The 16,381-nt window shown below is 60.7% G+C and overlaps 1 protein-coding gene across 13 annotated transcripts in view; it reads left to right on the top strand.

Annotated features, from left to right (window-relative positions):
- The window catches only part of RBFOX3 (RNA binding fox-1 homolog 3), a 440,093-nt gene that overhangs the window by 419,579 nt on the left and 4,133 nt on the right, over positions 1 to 16,381 (top strand). For 8 of the 13 annotated variants that reach the window (XM_061389818.1, XM_061389814.1, XM_061389819.1 and 5 more), the window contains 8 exons: positions 5,045 to 5,182; positions 7,288 to 7,341; positions 8,184 to 8,276; positions 9,824 to 9,884; positions 13,773 to 13,826; positions 14,097 to 14,229; positions 14,686 to 14,866; positions 15,786 to 15,847. In XM_061389818.1, the coding sequence (XP_061245802.1) occupies positions 5,045 to 5,182; positions 7,288 to 7,341; positions 8,184 to 8,276; positions 9,824 to 9,884; positions 13,773 to 13,826; positions 14,097 to 14,229; positions 14,686 to 14,866; positions 15,786 to 15,847 (776 nt within the window). The remainder of the gene's footprint in view (positions 1 to 5,044; positions 5,183 to 7,287; positions 7,342 to 8,183; positions 8,277 to 9,823; positions 9,885 to 13,772; positions 13,827 to 14,096; positions 14,230 to 14,685; positions 14,867 to 15,785; positions 15,848 to 16,381) is intronic. The other 5 variants (XM_061389811.1, XM_061389823.1, XM_061389820.1 and 2 more) reach the window with 5 other exon arrangements.

A 16,381-nucleotide genomic window follows, 5' to 3' on the forward strand; every position in this document is an offset into this window, starting at 1 on the left:
CCAGGAGACAAGATGACCAGACTGGTGGCTGACACAGAGGAGGCTGAGACCGACCGCTGACACCTCCACAGCACAGACAGGCCTTCTGGGCCGCCTGACGCAGCCTCACCGCGACCCGTACAGAATCATCTTCTTTGGCCGACTTCTGCAGGGACCTGCTTGTGCTGGGCCCCGAGCCAGCACGGGGGTGCACAGGAAGAAGGGCCTGACCCTACCCGCGGGGGCCGTCACTTCCCACCAGTCACGGACATTACATGGGCCCCTTCCACTCTTCGAGAGTCCGTGGCCCCGAAGAGGACCTGGGAGTCTCAGAGAGAAGCCAACTGAGATGTGAGAGCCTCACTGCTCGATCGAACGCCCCCTGACCCCAGGAATGCCTGGGCCAGAGAGCTGCTGAGCCCGATACCGGGCAGCCTCGGCCTTCCTCTGTCCACGGGGGGCTCTTCAGGTCCTGGGAGGGGGTGAGTCTGCTGCTCTTCCCCTGGGATACCAAGATAGAGGCCCCGACTATCGGATGATCTCAAAGACACTCAGAATTGCCCGGCAAAGACTTCAGCTGCCGCTGCTGCAGGGCGTGGATGCTCCAATCCGGAGTGTTCCTTCCATCAGAGGTTTCGCACCTTGGGAGGAGCTGAGGAGGGTGGTCACTGCCTGTCCTGCTCGAAGATTCCAGGAGCCACTTACCTTCAACAAACTCTTGGTCCTCCTAGCCCTGCTGCTCAGCTGTCTTACGTCCATCCCGGATCAGGCCTGCGTCACTTCCCAGAGCCTCCCCTTGGCCTTCCCCAAACAGCCTGGTGTTAGAATCGGGAGGTAGGGGGCGGCAGGCAGTGTAGGCTCCAGCTTATGTCCAACCTGCCCTCTCCTGCCTGTGGATTCCGTTTGTCATCACGGCGTCATCTACGTTCTTTTATCAAAAGGCAGCAGGGGACACAGAGTGACTGGGGCTGCTGATGGAGCAGGCCTGCCTCACTACTCTGCAGGACCCCCTGGGGTACAGGTTGGGGACCACCTCCCAGAGCTACCTCATTCTTGCAAGGTTTTACGGGGTCCCCTGCAGGGGTCCTCCCCACCCACCCGTCTACCCTGTGTGGTGGGGCAGCCACAGGGACATCCTCTCAGAAACTCCTGCTGGAGCGGCAGCCTTCGGTCCTCTTTGCTCTTGGCTCTTGGGACTTAAGGGAACGGGGTGGACCGTGGTTGGAATACAGCACCCCAGGGTGCTGCCCTGACTCAGGCAGGGTGCGAGCAGATGGTGCCATCAGCATCGATGCACCATGGGGGGCCAAGCAGAGAGTTCCCGGAGCATGGCGTCATTCACAGCGTCCAAAGAGGACACAGCTCCACCTGAGGTTCTGAAGAAGGCTTCATGAGTGGATGGCTCGAGGCCTCATGGGGAGAACACCTCCTCCGAAGCTGGCTCACCACCCACCAGGGACGAGCCATGTCGGGTGAGCAGCCGATGGTCATTGCATGGGTGACCAGGAAGTCTTGGAGGACCGAAGATGAGGGGAGAGGGGGCCACAGAGAAAGAGGGTTTCCTGGAGCTGCTTCCTCTGTGTGGCATCACCCAGCCTTGGTTCTGTCCCAGTGACGGCCCCCGGATCCTGGCCTGCTGCCTGCCACCCCACTGGACCTACTGACCCTGTCCAGGGCCCTCTCAGCCTCTCCCGGTGCTGGGCTTGGAGAGGCCCAAGAGAAGGGGGCTGCAGACTCTTTGGAGGGTGCAAGGATGGGAGATGCACTGTCCCATGCAGAGGGACCGGATGCTGCCTTGAAAGGGGGACGAGGACCGTGTCACCACGTGGGCTAAGATGACACGGAAATGAGGAGGACGCAGAAGCAAAACGGCCGAGAGCAGCTGGAGAGGGAAGGGGTGTTGCTGCTGCTGTTTCTCGTTTCCCTGCATTTGAGAACCAAAGGCAAAGATTGCTTTAAAGAAGAAAAAGGGAAGTGAAGTCCCTCGGAAGGCGGTGCCAGCTGCCCGGCCCGCTGTGATAAATGGTGAGAAGGCCTCCGTCTCCCCTCGGGGCAGCCAGTGTGCTGTCACACTCGGGGGTTTCTCCAGCATCTTACAATTTCACAGCCATTGAACCCATTTATCTGCCTCTGTTTGCAGCTGTGCTTGGGGCCAAGGGGGGCTTTTCTTACTTTTCCTGCACCCCCCATCACCCCGTTTCTCCCACCTCACCCTCAGCTGCTCTCCTAAGGGCCTTTGAGGTGGGAAGAAGCAGGAGGACCCTGGATCTTGGAGACACACAGTGGGCTCAGTTCTGCTATTAGGAGAGGCCCAAGGCGTTGCAGAAAGGACATCCCACCCTGGCCCCAGATGCCCCAGCTTCATCAGTGCCATCCCATGGTGCCCCCTTCCCACCAAAGGCTCCCCATCTCCGAGTGGGAGCTGGGATTCCCACCCCACCCCACCCCCACCGCCGTCCACCGTAGTCCTGGCCACCAGCTTGCGCTGACCACTGCCCTCTGCTGGCCTGGGGTCAGCATTGCATGCTCCTCCCCCTAGTTTCCCAGATCCGGAGTCCATGAGTCACCTGTACCCAAGAGCAGCCAAGGGCACAGGTGTGTGAAAGGCATGGCAGGGGAGGGTGACAAGGGACACTGGACCCAACCTGACCGCCTCACGGAAAGAGCCACAGCTTTTTGTAGCCAGAGGGCGGGGCCCAGGCTTCTGAAGAATCAGCAGATGCACGGCCAGTTCTGCCTTGGTCTGGGGGTGCAGACGGGGCCTCTGACGGTCAAGCCCAAGCTTGCTTCCTACAAGGAAGAGTGCAACAAGGGAGGGGGACAGCTGGGGAGGGGGCTGAGCGGTTGGGCATCTCCAGGTCCTGGGCTTGGGGGAGAGGAGCCCCCAAATGTCCCCCAAAAGCCCAAAGGCAGCTGCCCCGATTTGTCTGTCAGGAACGAGGGCATGTGCAGGCCAGACCAGGAGCCTCGGAGCCCTGCCACCTCACTCCCCCTGACCAGCTGTTCCTCCCCAGACTGAAGGGGGCTCCTGGGTGTCAGCACTTGCTGGTGAAGCCCCAGGAACAAGCGCAGAATCACCTGCAGCCCCACACTTGGCTCAGAGAACACACACTCCAGAAATGGGCCTGCCATGCGTGAGGTGGCCAGCCTGCTGAACCCCAGGTCACACATGTCCCCCCAGGCACACGAGAGGATGGTGGTTTCAAACCCACGTGTAGGATCGCCCGCCCTGTGCTTCCTCTCAACACAGGAATACAGAGCTGAGTCTACGGGGCCTTTGAACAGGACAGCCCCGCACCCCTGCAGCCCTCCAGACCCCCTCCCGGCTTGCCACCAGGAAGTGTGCCCAGGAGCTGACCCCCCTCCCCTCCCCTCCTGTCCCCTATGGCATCTGCTGCCCTGGGGACTGGCTGAGCGCAGGAGTTAGGGGAGCAGCCCTGTCTTTTCAGAGAGGATGACCCTGATGGCCACTGAGGGCAGCCACTCAGGAGTCCAGAGACAGACCTCCAGCCAGTGGCCTTGGCGAGGGCCAGTCCTCAGCCACAGCACAAAGGCTCAGGCGCCGTGAGCTCGCCCTGCTTACCATCCTGGCTCCGGGAGGCTTGTGGTACTGCCCAGCACTCCTTTGGTGGACAAAATGCACCAGAAGCAAGCGGGCAGTTGCCAGCAACCCGTGGAAGGCACACGCCAGCACCTCTCCCCTCAGCTGTCCTCGTTGCGTGTCTCTGCAGCCCGGCCTCTCTCCGCCGGCCACGTGGGAGACCACAGCCGCCAGGACTTCCATTTGTGCAAAGTCTACCCCAGCCTTGAGGACCTTGTCCTTCCCCCTTCACTCTCTGTAGGAGTATCAGACAGGAGCCAAGCCCCCCGACTGTCACCTGGAATCCTGACCCAGAGGAAGATCCTCAGACAAAGGTTCAAGTCCAAGCAGTGTACTGGGGAGGTGATCCCAGAAAACCTGGGAGGGAAACCAGGACTTGAGACAGGAAGAGAAAAGGAGCAGTAAAAGATGCTTTCTCAGCCAGTCGTGCCCACACGGGATGGGGGCACACGGCATCAGAGGAGAGCCCCAGAGGAGCTGGTCCGGAGGAGCCCCAAGTGAGAGAAGGCGTCTGTCCAGTCACCCGGCCTGTCATCGGCTCTGCTCCTGGACACCGACACAGAGGACCAGAGATGCCAGCCCCAGGGTCACGATGAGGTCCCTCGGTGGGCCCTCCCTGCACTCACCATGCCCAGCCTGCCTTTGGCCTGGGTATTCAGCAGGACCCACCAAGTTGAAGGGCAGCCTGGCTGTGAGCTGGTGGCCTGTCCCCATGGAAGTCCCCAGTGAGGAACCTCACACATGTGCCCAGCCCGCTCGCTGCACTGCACTGCCTCGAGGCCTCTTCATGGCCTTGACCTCTCAGGGAGCTGGTTTGGGGGACAGGGCGGGGAGGTGGTCCTTGCTCTGTGGCAGCTTTGTTTCCAGAGACTCGAGTCTTTCAGAATCCCTCTGTTGATCAGTGTTTGGGTCCAGAATCAGGACCAGCTGTGAGGCACTGGAGGTTGCCACCCCTGAGCCCTGGACAATGCAAAGCCTCAGAGCAGGGCTAGAAGAAGAGGCAGTCTGGGGGTGGCCTCCCCTGGGGCCACATCCCTACTGATGTGTGTGCCACGAGTGGCTTCCAAAAGCTCTCCACTTTCTCATCAGGCTGGAAACCCCAAACGTTACCTGTCCTCCCAGAGCTCAGGCTGTCGCGGGGTTGGGGGGGTACACGCACAACCTCAAGAACTGTGATGGCCAAGGGACCACTGAGGTCGGGCATCAGTGGTCAAGCTGAGCCACAGGGTGGGAGAGCACACTGGGCCAGGGAGGCCTTGCTCTGTGACGTGTCTGCATCACAGACACTGCTCAGGGAAGAGCCCGAAAGTGGGACCTCTGAGGTCGAAGTGCTACTACGAATCCTGTGAATCCCGGGTGGGGGGAGTCTGCGGGGCTTGGGGAAGACCTGGTGTCTAGATCCTCCCCCACTATGGGGTGGGAGCAGAAGGGGGGCACCTCCCAGCTCGGGTCCTCTCCCCACAGCAGACAGACGAGGCGGCACAGACGGACAGCCAGCCACTCCACCCCTCCGACCCCACAGAGAAGCAGCAGCCCAAGAGGCTACATGTCTCCAACATCCCCTTCCGGTTCAGGGACCCCGACCTGCGGCAAATGTTCGGGGTGAGTGTGTGTGGCCCCTCCATCTGCCCCCCACCCCCAGGGTGGCCCCAGTGTCAGAACGGCCCCCCGGTTTCCCGCTTCCCATTGCCCTCTGGGTCCAGCCCCGCTCTGACCTGAGCCTGCAGGATGGGAGGGGGGAGGCGGGACGCAGGCTCCACGGAGGGACCTGCGTGACTGTCACCCCCGACCCCAGGCATCCCTGGTGGCTCAGCTGGTAAAGAATCTGCCTACAATGCGGGAGACCTGGGTTCGATCCCTGGGTTGGGAAGATCCCCTGGAGACGGGAGAGGCTACCCAGTCCAGTATTCTGGCCTGGAGAATTCCATGGACTGTATAGTCCATGGGGTCACAAAGAGTCGGATGTGACTGAGCGACTTTCACTTTCACCCCAACCCCTTGCCCCTCAGGCCCAGGCAGGTGCCAGTTAGGTTTATCATTCTGCTGTTGAGGGCTCCAGAGAACTCTGTGTCCAGAAGGGCACCCAGCCTCCCGGCCTCACACCCAACAGCCCCCGCCTGTCCAGTGTGCCTGGGGCCCGGCCCAGGTACTTGACATCTCTGGGCCTGCAGCCCCCAGGCCCCGGGGGCTGGGGCAACAAGGAGCTCACACTACGGGAAGCCAGTGAGCATTCCATCCCTGGATTCTCCCGGTCTGTTCTAGACTCTGTAGGATACCAGCGAGTGGCAGTGTCACTGTGAGATCCTACAGGGAGGCTCTTAAGTCCTGCAGTGACTTTATTCTGCCACGTGATTTGAGCCCCTAGCACGTGCTGATGCCCACTCAGGGCTGGGGCTGCCCTGTGGGTGGGTAAGGGGGCAGCAACCCAGGTTCAGGCCTGGCCATGGAGGACATGTGCACCCAGCCTGTGCTCTCTCCCTCTCTCCCGTCTCCCACTCCAAACTCTCCTTCCCCTGCCTGCCCCGTGCCCACTCCCCACTTCTACCTCAAGTCCAGCAGACTCTGACCCTTGAACCCCAGCCCTCCCCTCATGACACCCTCAGGTGGGATTTGTCAGGTAAACGGGAGGTGGCCTCAGGATGGGGCCAGGGCCCATTAGATTGGGGTGAGACCCAGTGGGGTCCGGGCAGAATTTGGAATCATCGGAAGATAAGGTTTCTACCCCCTCTCAGCCTGGGCCTGGCAGGTGCCAAACTTCTCTGAGCCTGGAGCCCTGACTTAAAGCAGCTAGTGTTGGGTCAGTTCACTGGGATGCCATTCCAGTCCCTACATCATGGGTCTCAGCACACTCTGTCCCTACAGGCCACCCACAAGCACCCTCAGCCCACTCTGCCTGCATCCCAGCTGCGCCTCCTCCCTCCCTAGCACTCAGCAGGGTTGGCACTGCCTCGCTGTCTGGCTCTGTGTTGCCTCCTGAACATTACAGGATGAAGGGGAAACTCCAGTTGCATGTACTGGAGGCCCCTTAGGACCTCAGCTGGCATTGTAGGGGACTTAATCCCCAGCTTCCTGGTCTCAAGTCCTGTGAGAGGGACAGGGCTACCCCTTGAGGGTTCCAGGCCAGCGATGGGGCAGGAAGGGGTTAGCTGAAGTGTCTGGGACCAGCTGACTGGTATGTCCCAGTCAGGCAGAGGGGCCTGGGTTCACTGTCCTCTGCACCCCACCCAGCCCAGCCCCTAAACAGCACAGGCAGCAGGCAATGCAGTGTCCTTCCTGGGCCCTGTGTCTCTTCCAGGGGCTCCTCTACACAGCGGCCCCCAACCTTTGGGGAAGGGCTTATCCACAGCCCTGTACGCATGTGTGGGAATCAGGGCCGGCTGTCAGCAGCTAGGGGCAGAGCCCGCGCAGGGACTCAGAGCAGGGAGACTGGTGACACACAGGTGGGGCAGGTGTCCTGGCAGGAGAAGCCCTCTGCATGGGAAGGTGGGGACCCCCACCCCAAGGCTATGCACGGCCCTGCAGGAGGTGGGAAGGGCCCCCCCACACCCCCACCCCCCCCCCCCGTCCCCCGCACGCCCCTCCCCTCCGGGGAGCAGAGGACCAGATGGAGGCAGTGGGCAGCGGTCTCCGTGGAGAGCCGGCGAACTGGGCCGGCGGTCTTAACCCACCCTCTCCTGTCTCTCCCACCCTCATCTCTGTCTCTGCAGCAATTCGGAAAAATTTTAGACGTGGAGATCATTTTTAACGAGCGGGGCTCCAAGGTGGGTGCCGCCCAGAGGCCGCCACCATTACAGCGCCCGGCTGTAGGTCCCGCCAGGCTAACGTGTGAAATGTGCGTTTCCGCCCTGGAGAGCTCCGAGCCTGAGGACCCCTGAGCGACACGGGTGCTTGTACTCCCCTCCTCCGCCCGCCCCGCCCTCCCCACCCCGCTGTCTGTGTTGTCGCTGCGCTGCCTGCCGCCGACGCTTCCTTCTCTCTAAGCCGCCGGGACCTCTCTGTCTGCACTCGGAGAGCCCCCACCCCTGGGCCTGGGCCCCTCCCCAGCCTGCGAGCTGCTCCCCTGGGGCCAGTGGCCTTCCTGGAGCTGCCCCCCACCCCCCCCCGGGGCTTGGAGAAGGGCCGGCAGGGGGCAGGCGGGAGGGTGCCAGCTCCTGGATGGGAGGATTCCCCCCACCCTCGGGCTCCCCAGGGTGAAGATGGGTGAGGCTGCCCCCACTCAGTCCTTCAGAAGCCCAGCCTTGGGCACCCCCACTTCCCAGGTGGGCTTAGGGCGACAGTTCTGGCCCCTGGTCAGGTCAGCATCTCTTTTTCAGCTTTGGCCTGTCCCCTCAGGTGCCAGGCGGTCAGCTCAGGCCGGGCTCAGGCCAGGCCAGCAGCTGCCCCCGCCAGGGGCCGTACCCCTCCTGGGCATCCTGCCAGTGGTACCAGGACAGACCTCTGAGTCTCCTTCAACTCACCTGACTCAACCCCCCTCTCTCTCTCTACCCACCCCCATTGCCCCGCCCCCTCCCACCCACGCCCCCCCCACCCCGCACACCTCTTTTTTTTTTCCTTTTTCTCATCCTATGTCTCTCTCTCCGTGTCTGTCCTTCTCCGCTCACAGGGTTTTGGGTTTGTAACTTTTGAAACTAGCTCAGATGCTGACCGAGCCCGGGAGAAGCTGAATGGGACGATCGTAGAGGGCCGGAAAATTGAGGTGCTCAGATAAGTGTGCTGCAGCAGGGACGCCCTTGAGAACCGCCTCCGGTCACCCCGGGGCCCCCAACCCAGCCCCGCCGCTGCCCTGCAGAGAGCCGGGCCAGGGTCCCCGGGGCGGGGCCACGCTGAGGCTGGAACTGAGCCCACCACCTGCCGCCCCTCCTGGGTCTCGATCTCAGGCTCACCAAAGGGCCCCGCACCCTGTGCCCTCCCTCTCCTTCCCATGGGGCTGGAGAAGCCCCAGAAGTCATCTCTCTGAGGCTTGGCAGCTCCAAGGACCTCAGCCAGCCCAGTCTGCCCCTAGTTGGCAGGGGATCATTAACCATCCCCCCGGCCACTCTCACCAAGGAACAACGGTTGCCCCATTTGCCCCCTCCCCACGCTGCTCCATCCTGCCATCTGCCCTTTGCCTTCATCCCCCAGAGAGTGGGCAGCAAGGTGCAGCCATGGCAGAGGGATGGATCCAGCCCAGAGGAGCAGAGGGGAGAGGAGGCAGGGTCCTCCTGACACTAAGCCAGCTTCCCCGGGCCCGTGTGCACCCTGCTCAGTGCTGTGGTTCTGATGGCTGGGAGCTGGGCTTCCCAAACAGGCTCAGCAGTGAGGGCGGCCACAGAGGAGGGCTCAGTGGCCAGTGCAGAGCCATAGGAAGGGCGGTGGAAGGCTTGGGGGTGGGGGAGGCTTCCAGAAGCGGAACAAATGCTACAGGCACTGACCGCGGCTGGGCTCCAGCTCAGTGTCCGGCAACACTCGAGGCTGTGGGGCTCACAGGGGCTTGGGAGGAGGCAGTACGGCCCAGACGCCACCCTCAAGTTCCCCACCTGCTCTCTGCTCCCTCCGCAGAGGCTCTCCCCTTCCTTCCTACACCCCAGCCTGGCCCTCTGGGCAGCCCGACCAGGGCCTTAGATGTCTGGACAGTAGGACCCACTTGGTGCCCACCTGGTCCTCTCACATTGGCCTTGCCCCCCTCAACAGGCATGTATGCCCCACCTTAGGAAAACTCTCTGCTGGCCTTGAGGGAAGGGGTGCAGCCCCCACAGAGAGGGGTGGCCATCCTGGTGCCCACGACTAGGAAGGCCTCAGCAGCTGCCCACAGCAGAGAAGTCTTAGGGGCCAGTCTGCTAGCTGCGCTGAGAGCACTTTGTGGAGAGTCCACCAGTCAGCTGCTCCCACGGCCGTGGGTTGCCAGAGAGAGGCTGAGCTTGGGCTGTAGGGACAGCCGTGTGAAGGGCAAGGGCCGGGCGGGGGCGCTGGACACGATGTCTGAGCCGAGGCTGGGGACCTGGGCAGCATGCGGAGCAGTGGTGGCTCCGGCCCCCCGGGTAGGGCGGGGTGCCCGGGGAGGGAAGAGCACAGGCCGTGGTTGGTGGGGGACCAGGCTGGTGGCAGAAGCTGTACCATGCCTCGCCTGGGAGCCCTGGGGGCCTCGTCCCCAGCCCCCCGCCCCCTCCAAGGCGGCCACAGAGGAGAAGTTCAGAGTGGGACCAGGCGGCCAGTGGCCTGCAGGCTAATGCCCCCCTCAGCCTCTCCCTCTCTCTCTCCGGGCAGGTCAATAACGCCACGGCCCGGGTCATGACCAACAAGAAGACTGCCAACCCCTACACCAACGGTAAGGGGGCCCAGGACCCCTGGGAGGCTGCAGGGGCTGCCAGTGGGGACAGGGGGCCCAGGCCACTGGAGGCCGGCCTCCCAGGATGCTAAGCACCCCCTCATGCTCTGCTGTGGTCTGAAGGGGGTGGGTCAGTGAGGCAGGGGAGACCTTGGACCACCCTTTTCCTACACAGCTGGTGAGACCCCCGTGGGGTGTCCAGCACCCAGAGGCCAAGGACAGGCTTCAGGCACAGGGGGAAGGTGGCAACTTCCTGGATTGTTCCTTATTTTCTAAGCGCAGAGGGAAGCCTGGGCTAGAGGTGTTCAGTATTTTAATGAGCGTGATGACAGATGGGCAGTCGCCCTCCCCCAACCCCCAGCCTTAGAAACACTGAAAGGTTGAGGCCTAGTTGGCCAAGCGGCCTTGTCCATACCTACCTGGACCTGACTGTAAGCAGAGGTGACCAGTCTTTGAAACGAAACTGCCGATGCTAAATGCTGGCAGCTGGGAGCAGTGAAGGGACAGCTCTTGGCTGGCCACCCTGTGCCTTAACTTCACCGGGCAAGGAACTAGTTTGAGTGTAGCTGGCACTTCGTTGGGGCCTTTTTGAGTTCGCACCTCTTGCCAGGGAGCAGCAGCCTCACTCCGTCAGTATGGGTCTTCCGGCTTTGCTTCCCACCCCCCAACCCCCAGCAGGAAAGAGTGGACCAAGCCACCCCAAGATTCGCTTGTCCCGGTCTGATCAGATGTGCATGGAGTCAGGGGGCAGGCCAGCACAGAAGGCCTGTGCCAGGACTGTGGGCAGACCTACCACCTGACCTCCTGGAGTAGGGCTGGGGCTCGGCCAGACTCCATTTAGACGAGATTATTGTCACTCCCATCCTGATTTTTTTTTAATTGAAGGCTAATTGCTTTACAATATTGTGTTGGTTTGGGTCATACATCAATGTGAATCAGCCATAGGTATACATGTGTGCTTTTTTGAGAATAACAAAGCTCAAATTCTTTCTAAAACTCTGTAGGCTCCCAGGCTTTGCACCTGTGCTGAGCCCGTACTGGGTGTGACTTTAGAGACCTGGCTCTCACTGCAGGAAGGAAAGCCATAGACATGTTTACAGGGTCAGGGTGACCCTGGGGGCTGCACAGCCCCTCCTGAGAGCCACACGCCCCTGCTGTCTGGCATACCTGAGAGTGCCAAGGAGCATGGGATTCAGGAGGGAACCCATCCCTCAATGACTGCATCCTTGGCACGGATGATCACAGAACTGAAGCCAGTTAAACAACAGAGAGTGAAGAGAGGAAGAAACCTCTGCCCACTTTGGCGGCAACCACAGGTGGCTGTGAGACCCAGCTCATGGGCTCTGGTGACCAAGGCTTGACTTTGCTTAATGCTCTGGAGGACTCAAATTCATTGTTCAGTCAGAGGAGCAGAAGTTTCCACTGCAGGAAACAAAACTCTCCAGGTTTGACCTGGTGTTACTATTTGCAAAAGAAACAAAGGATCCACCCAGGTGGGTGTCAGGCTGCCTCTGTCATCTGGGGTCCCAGACAGTGAATTGGGGCCAGAGCAACAGAGGTACGCAGGATTCCAGAACTGGCAGAGGGAAGTGCCAGGACCATCCGAAGCAGAAGTGCAGACTCTCTGAAGGGACCAGAGGAGGTGCCGGATGGGACCTGGGGACTGGACTGGGGTAGGTGGCTCAAGGACTCTGCACCACTCTGGATTTTTACTGAGAAGACTCAGTTCCAGCTTCCCGGGTAGTCCAGTGGCTGAGTCCACCTTTCAATTCAGAGGATACCAGTTCGATCTGTGGTCCAGGGAGATGCCACAGGGCAACTAAGCCTGTGCATAACTACTGAGCCTGTGCTCTGGAGCCCAAGAGCCACAACTGCTGAGCCGATGTGCAGCAACTACTGAAGCCCTAGAGCCCATGCTCCGCAACAGGAAAAGCCACTGCAGTGAGAAGCCTGCACACAGAAACTAGAGAGCAGGCCCCGCTCTCCCGCAAGGAAAGAAAGCCCAGGCGCGGCAACGAAGACCTGACGTGAAAGTCACTCAGCCGCGGCCGACTCTGCGACCCCATGGAGTGTACAGTCCATGGAATTCTCCAGGCCACAGTGGGTAGCCTTTCCCTTCTCCAGGGGATCTTCCTGACCCCCAGGTCTTTCCCTCATTGCAAGGAGGATGTTTTATCAGCTGAGCCACAAGGGAAACCAACGAAGACCTAGCGAAGCCACAAAAATAAATAATTAAAAAAAAAGATGACGACTCAGTTCTTGGGACTGGAGGTCTTCTCAGAAGATGAACTATTTCTTCCCTCCTGACCTGGTATTTATAGAAGATTTCAGAAGCACAACAGTAACATTCAGGCACGTCATGGGATGGTGGACCAGGAATAGATGGCAGTCTCACAAAAAGTGTGGAGAACGGGCCGCCCTGGGAGGAACAAGGCCCGGAAACTCTGTCCTGTGCACTTCTCGGCTGTCAGTCCAGCAGTGGGGCTGTCAGACTCTGGGCTTGGGATGTGGAGCTGGACCTGGGGGGAATGCTGCAAAGACTCCAAGAGCTAAGGGGCCAGAGGCTGGGCCTGGTCAAACAGGCTGACCACCCACTGCACTCACTTCCTGACCGCTTGGGGATGGTGAAGTTTCTGCCCACTGGTTTCCATCCCCGGGACCTCAGGTGGGAGCAGGCCTTCACTCCTGCCCCTGGATATCTGACAGGAGAGGAAGACCAGCCAGGAGGAGCCAGCCCACCTGCAGAGAGGAAGAGGCTGGGGCCCAGGGAGTGGCCAGGAGCATGGTCTGAGCTGGTGTGGGCTTCCCTGATGGCTCAGATGGTAAAGAATCTGCCTGCAATGCAGGAGACTGGAGTTCGATCCCTGGGTTGGGAAGATCCCCTGGAGAAGGAAATAGCAACCCACTCCAGTATTCTTGCCTGGAGAATCCCTGTAGACAGAGGAGCCTGGCGGGGTCCAGGAGTCCATGGGGTCAAAAAGAGCTGGACACAACTGAGTGACTGACGCACACTGCCACTCACCAGCCCTGTAACTGGAGGCTGCCGTGCCTCTGTGAGCCTCTATTTGCTCATCTGTAAGATGGGTGAGGGTGACGCCTTCCTTGTTGGGTGGGTCTAGAACAGTCTGGCATGTGGTAAAGGGAATGCTAGCTGTCCTTCTTATTGTCCCCAATCCCAAAGCTCTTCCTCCCCACCTCTTCCCTCAGCAGCCCTGCCGTCGGCTGCTTTGGGGAAAAACAGACACAGGAGAGCAAACTCAGCCTGGGGAAGGGAGCCCTCCAGGAGCTCCAGCCCAGGACAGACATGGGCAGGAGATGGAGGAGGTCGCCATGGCTGAGGCCAGGCACCTTCTGACCCTCCTGGAAGGCAGCCAAGCACCTGCATGATACAGCTCCCAGGAGACTGGGCTGTCAGGCGCCAAAGCACCCAGACCACCAGCACCCCTATCCCAGCTGCGACCTACAGACGGTTGCATAATAACACATTCCACTTTCCCTGTTAATGCTCTTCAGCAGACGTGCAGACCCCAAGCTGCTGCGGCCAGTGCCCCAGGACAGGGGAGGCCTGGGGCAGGCTGGGGAAGGCAAAAATTTGAAAAGAATCAAGACACTAGGCAGATGGTCAGGAGTGGCTGCGTGCCTATTAAGGAGCAGAAGGCACCCAGCCAGGGAGGCTGCAGCCTCCTAAGCGGGGCCTGGAGTCTGTGCTCCTGCCTCATCCGTCTACCCTGGTTGCAGAAGGAGGGGTCATGCCTGTTCTCTGCAGCGGCCACAGCCTGGGACTGTCCCAGTGGGGCCTATCCTGGAGTCTCCAGGGTTCCCAGACATAATGTGAAGTGGGGAGAGAATCAGGAAGATAGTGATTGGGTTTCTCTGCTTCTCTTCTAGGCTGGAAGCTAAATCCGGTGGTAGGGGCAGTCTATGGACCTGAATTCTATGCAGGTAAAGGCTAGGAGCTGGGGCGTGGGCTTGGGGAGGGCCTGGTTGGGTAGTCAGATCTTCCTGCATAAGAGGACGCGGCCAGGGGCGGGGCCAGGCAGGGGGCGTGGCCGGGCAGGGGCGGGGCGGGGCCGGGCAGGGGCTGGGCTGGGCGTGGCCGGATAGGAGGTGTGGTCAGGTGAAGCGGTGGTCAGGCTTCCCGCCCTCCCGCCTCCTCCTCTCCTCTTAGCTGTCCCTCTCACACCGTCTGCTCTCCGGCCCACTTTCTTGCAGTGACGGGGTTCCCCTACCCCACCACCGGCACAGCCGTTGCCTACAGGGGCGCGCACCTACGGGGTCGGGGCCGGGCTGTATACAATACGTTCCGGGCTGCACCGCCCCCGCCCCCCATCCCGACTTACGGAGCGTGAGTACCTGGCGGGCACACGGAGGGAGGCTTGGAGAAAGGCCCAGGGGGCGTGGGGAGGGAGGCGTGGTGCAGCCAGGGGGGCTAGGCAGCCTTTCCAGAACCGCGGGGGCGGGGGGTGGGGCTTGAACCGCAACCTTCACACTGCAGTCGCCTTCACATCAGTACCCCCACCGCCACCCTGCTCCGGGATCTCAGGGTCACTGGCATGTGGGGGACGTTCAGAGCCCCAGCACCTTGCCCATTGCTTTCATGGGTCGTGGTCGGCCCCGGAGCTCAGTGGGCCTTCTCTAAGCCCTCCCTGGTCCGGGGCCCTCCGACCCTAATAGGGGGGTACAGCTGCCTGGGGTGGAGCAGGGGGAGGGTAAGTAAGCAAGGTGGGCCGATGGGCCCCTGGGTTTGCGGGAGAAAGGAGCTGACCAGCAAGGGTGTTACTCTATTGTTATACCAAAACAGGGCACTGGAGCAAACGCTTGTTAAAATGCCAGTCCCATGGGCAGGGCTGGCACCCTGCCCCCTCCCTCCTCAGCAGACACCGGAGCCGGCCTACCCCACCTCTCCAGCGTTCCCACCACTTTCTTGTCCGTTTGCTTCCAGGGTCGTGTATCAGGATGGCTTTTATGGTGCTGAGATTTATGTAAGTGCAGCCCCAGGGGTGGGAGGGTAGATGAATCCGGTATCTCATGTGTCTCAATGAACAGTCAGTGTCCCCCACTCCCTGCCCCGCTCCCCCCACCCCTCCCATCCTGGGAGCCCAGGAGGTCAGCTTCAGTTAAACCTGGGTTGTCCCCGCTCAGGGTGGCAGTAGTAATGGATTCCCAGCAGCACGATGAGCCGGGCGTGTCTTCTCCATTTCACAAGGTGTCAGTTGTATGATGGGGGCCGTGGGTGGCTCTTCCGTATCCCTAACCACATTGGGGTCACTGAGTGAGCCCCAACGGGCACCCAAGATCCATTGCAGAGGCTCAGAGAATGACCGGGAGGTAGGAGCTCGAGGGTAGACCCCTGGATAGAGTCCTGCCTTCTCTCTTCTTTCACGGGGCATCACTTGCTGCTTCCTGTAGCTCGGAGCCCTTGCTGACAACCCCCATCCCCCACTGCCATCCTGGGTGGTGGTCACCTGTAATTCAGCCATCCATTGAACAGGGCTAAGGTGTGGTCTGAGTTAATGCCTTTTGCCCCTGACCCATCCCAGCATCCAGCACCCGAGTCACCCACGGGTTCTCCGTGCCCATCAGCATCAAGGTTGGCAGTACACTGGCTTGGTGGCAGGTCTGTGAACATCTACTGGGTGCCAAAGCTTTGAACACAGCCAGACATATAATTATTGGTGCCCACCCATGTGTGTTGAATGCACAAATGGACACATAAATGAATGAATGAATGAAGGAGGCGTGTGGACACCCTGCCCCACTTTGAGCCATGCCACTAGACCACAAGCCAGGTGCTCTCAGGCGTGCGCCAGCCATCCCTCACCTGCCCAAGGTGAAGGCTGAAAGGCTGTGTTTGCCCCACTAAGCCCTTGTGCTGTGTTCCCCCCGACCCTTACCTTGCAGGGAGGCTATGCCGCCTACAGATATGCTCAGCCAGCAGCAGCTGCAGCCGCCTACAGTGACAGGTACCTGGGGAGGGGTGGAGAGCTGGGTGGGATGGGGAGGAGAAGATGGACAGGTCACAGGGCTGGGCTGCAACAGACAAGAAGCCTTACCCACCACTCCGGGCCTGGCAGTGCTTCCCCCTGGAGGAACATAAGAGTCTGGACAAAGGAGAGCAAGTCTACATGGGCTTGGAGACCCCAAGCCAGCAAGCCCCAAACTTCTGTAATCACTTCCTTCCTTCACAGCACAGGAGGCCTTGGGACCCCCCAGTTCTAGGTAGCAGACAGTTCCTCTGATGCCCAGCCCTAGAGGCCTAACCATCACCCCCTCCCAACGCCCTGAGCTCTGGAGCCCCGAGTGAGAGGGTAATTAGGAGCCTTGGTTTCTGCCTGGGACACCTCTGACCCTTTCCAGTGCTCCCAGGCCTGAGACCCTTAAGCCCGGAGAAAGAAAGGCAGAGTGTGTGCTCTGCTGCAAGTACATCCAGAGGCCCGAGGAGGGTTCTCTCTTGTCTTGAGGGCCAGTCCTGGGGTGGGGGCTGCCTTGATGCCTTT

Source organism: Bos javanicus, chromosome 19, assembly GCF_032452875.1.
Source record: "Bos javanicus breed banteng chromosome 19, ARS-OSU_banteng_1.0, whole genome shotgun sequence".
NCBI classification, from domain to species: domain Eukaryota; kingdom Metazoa; phylum Chordata; class Mammalia; order Artiodactyla; family Bovidae; genus Bos; species Bos javanicus.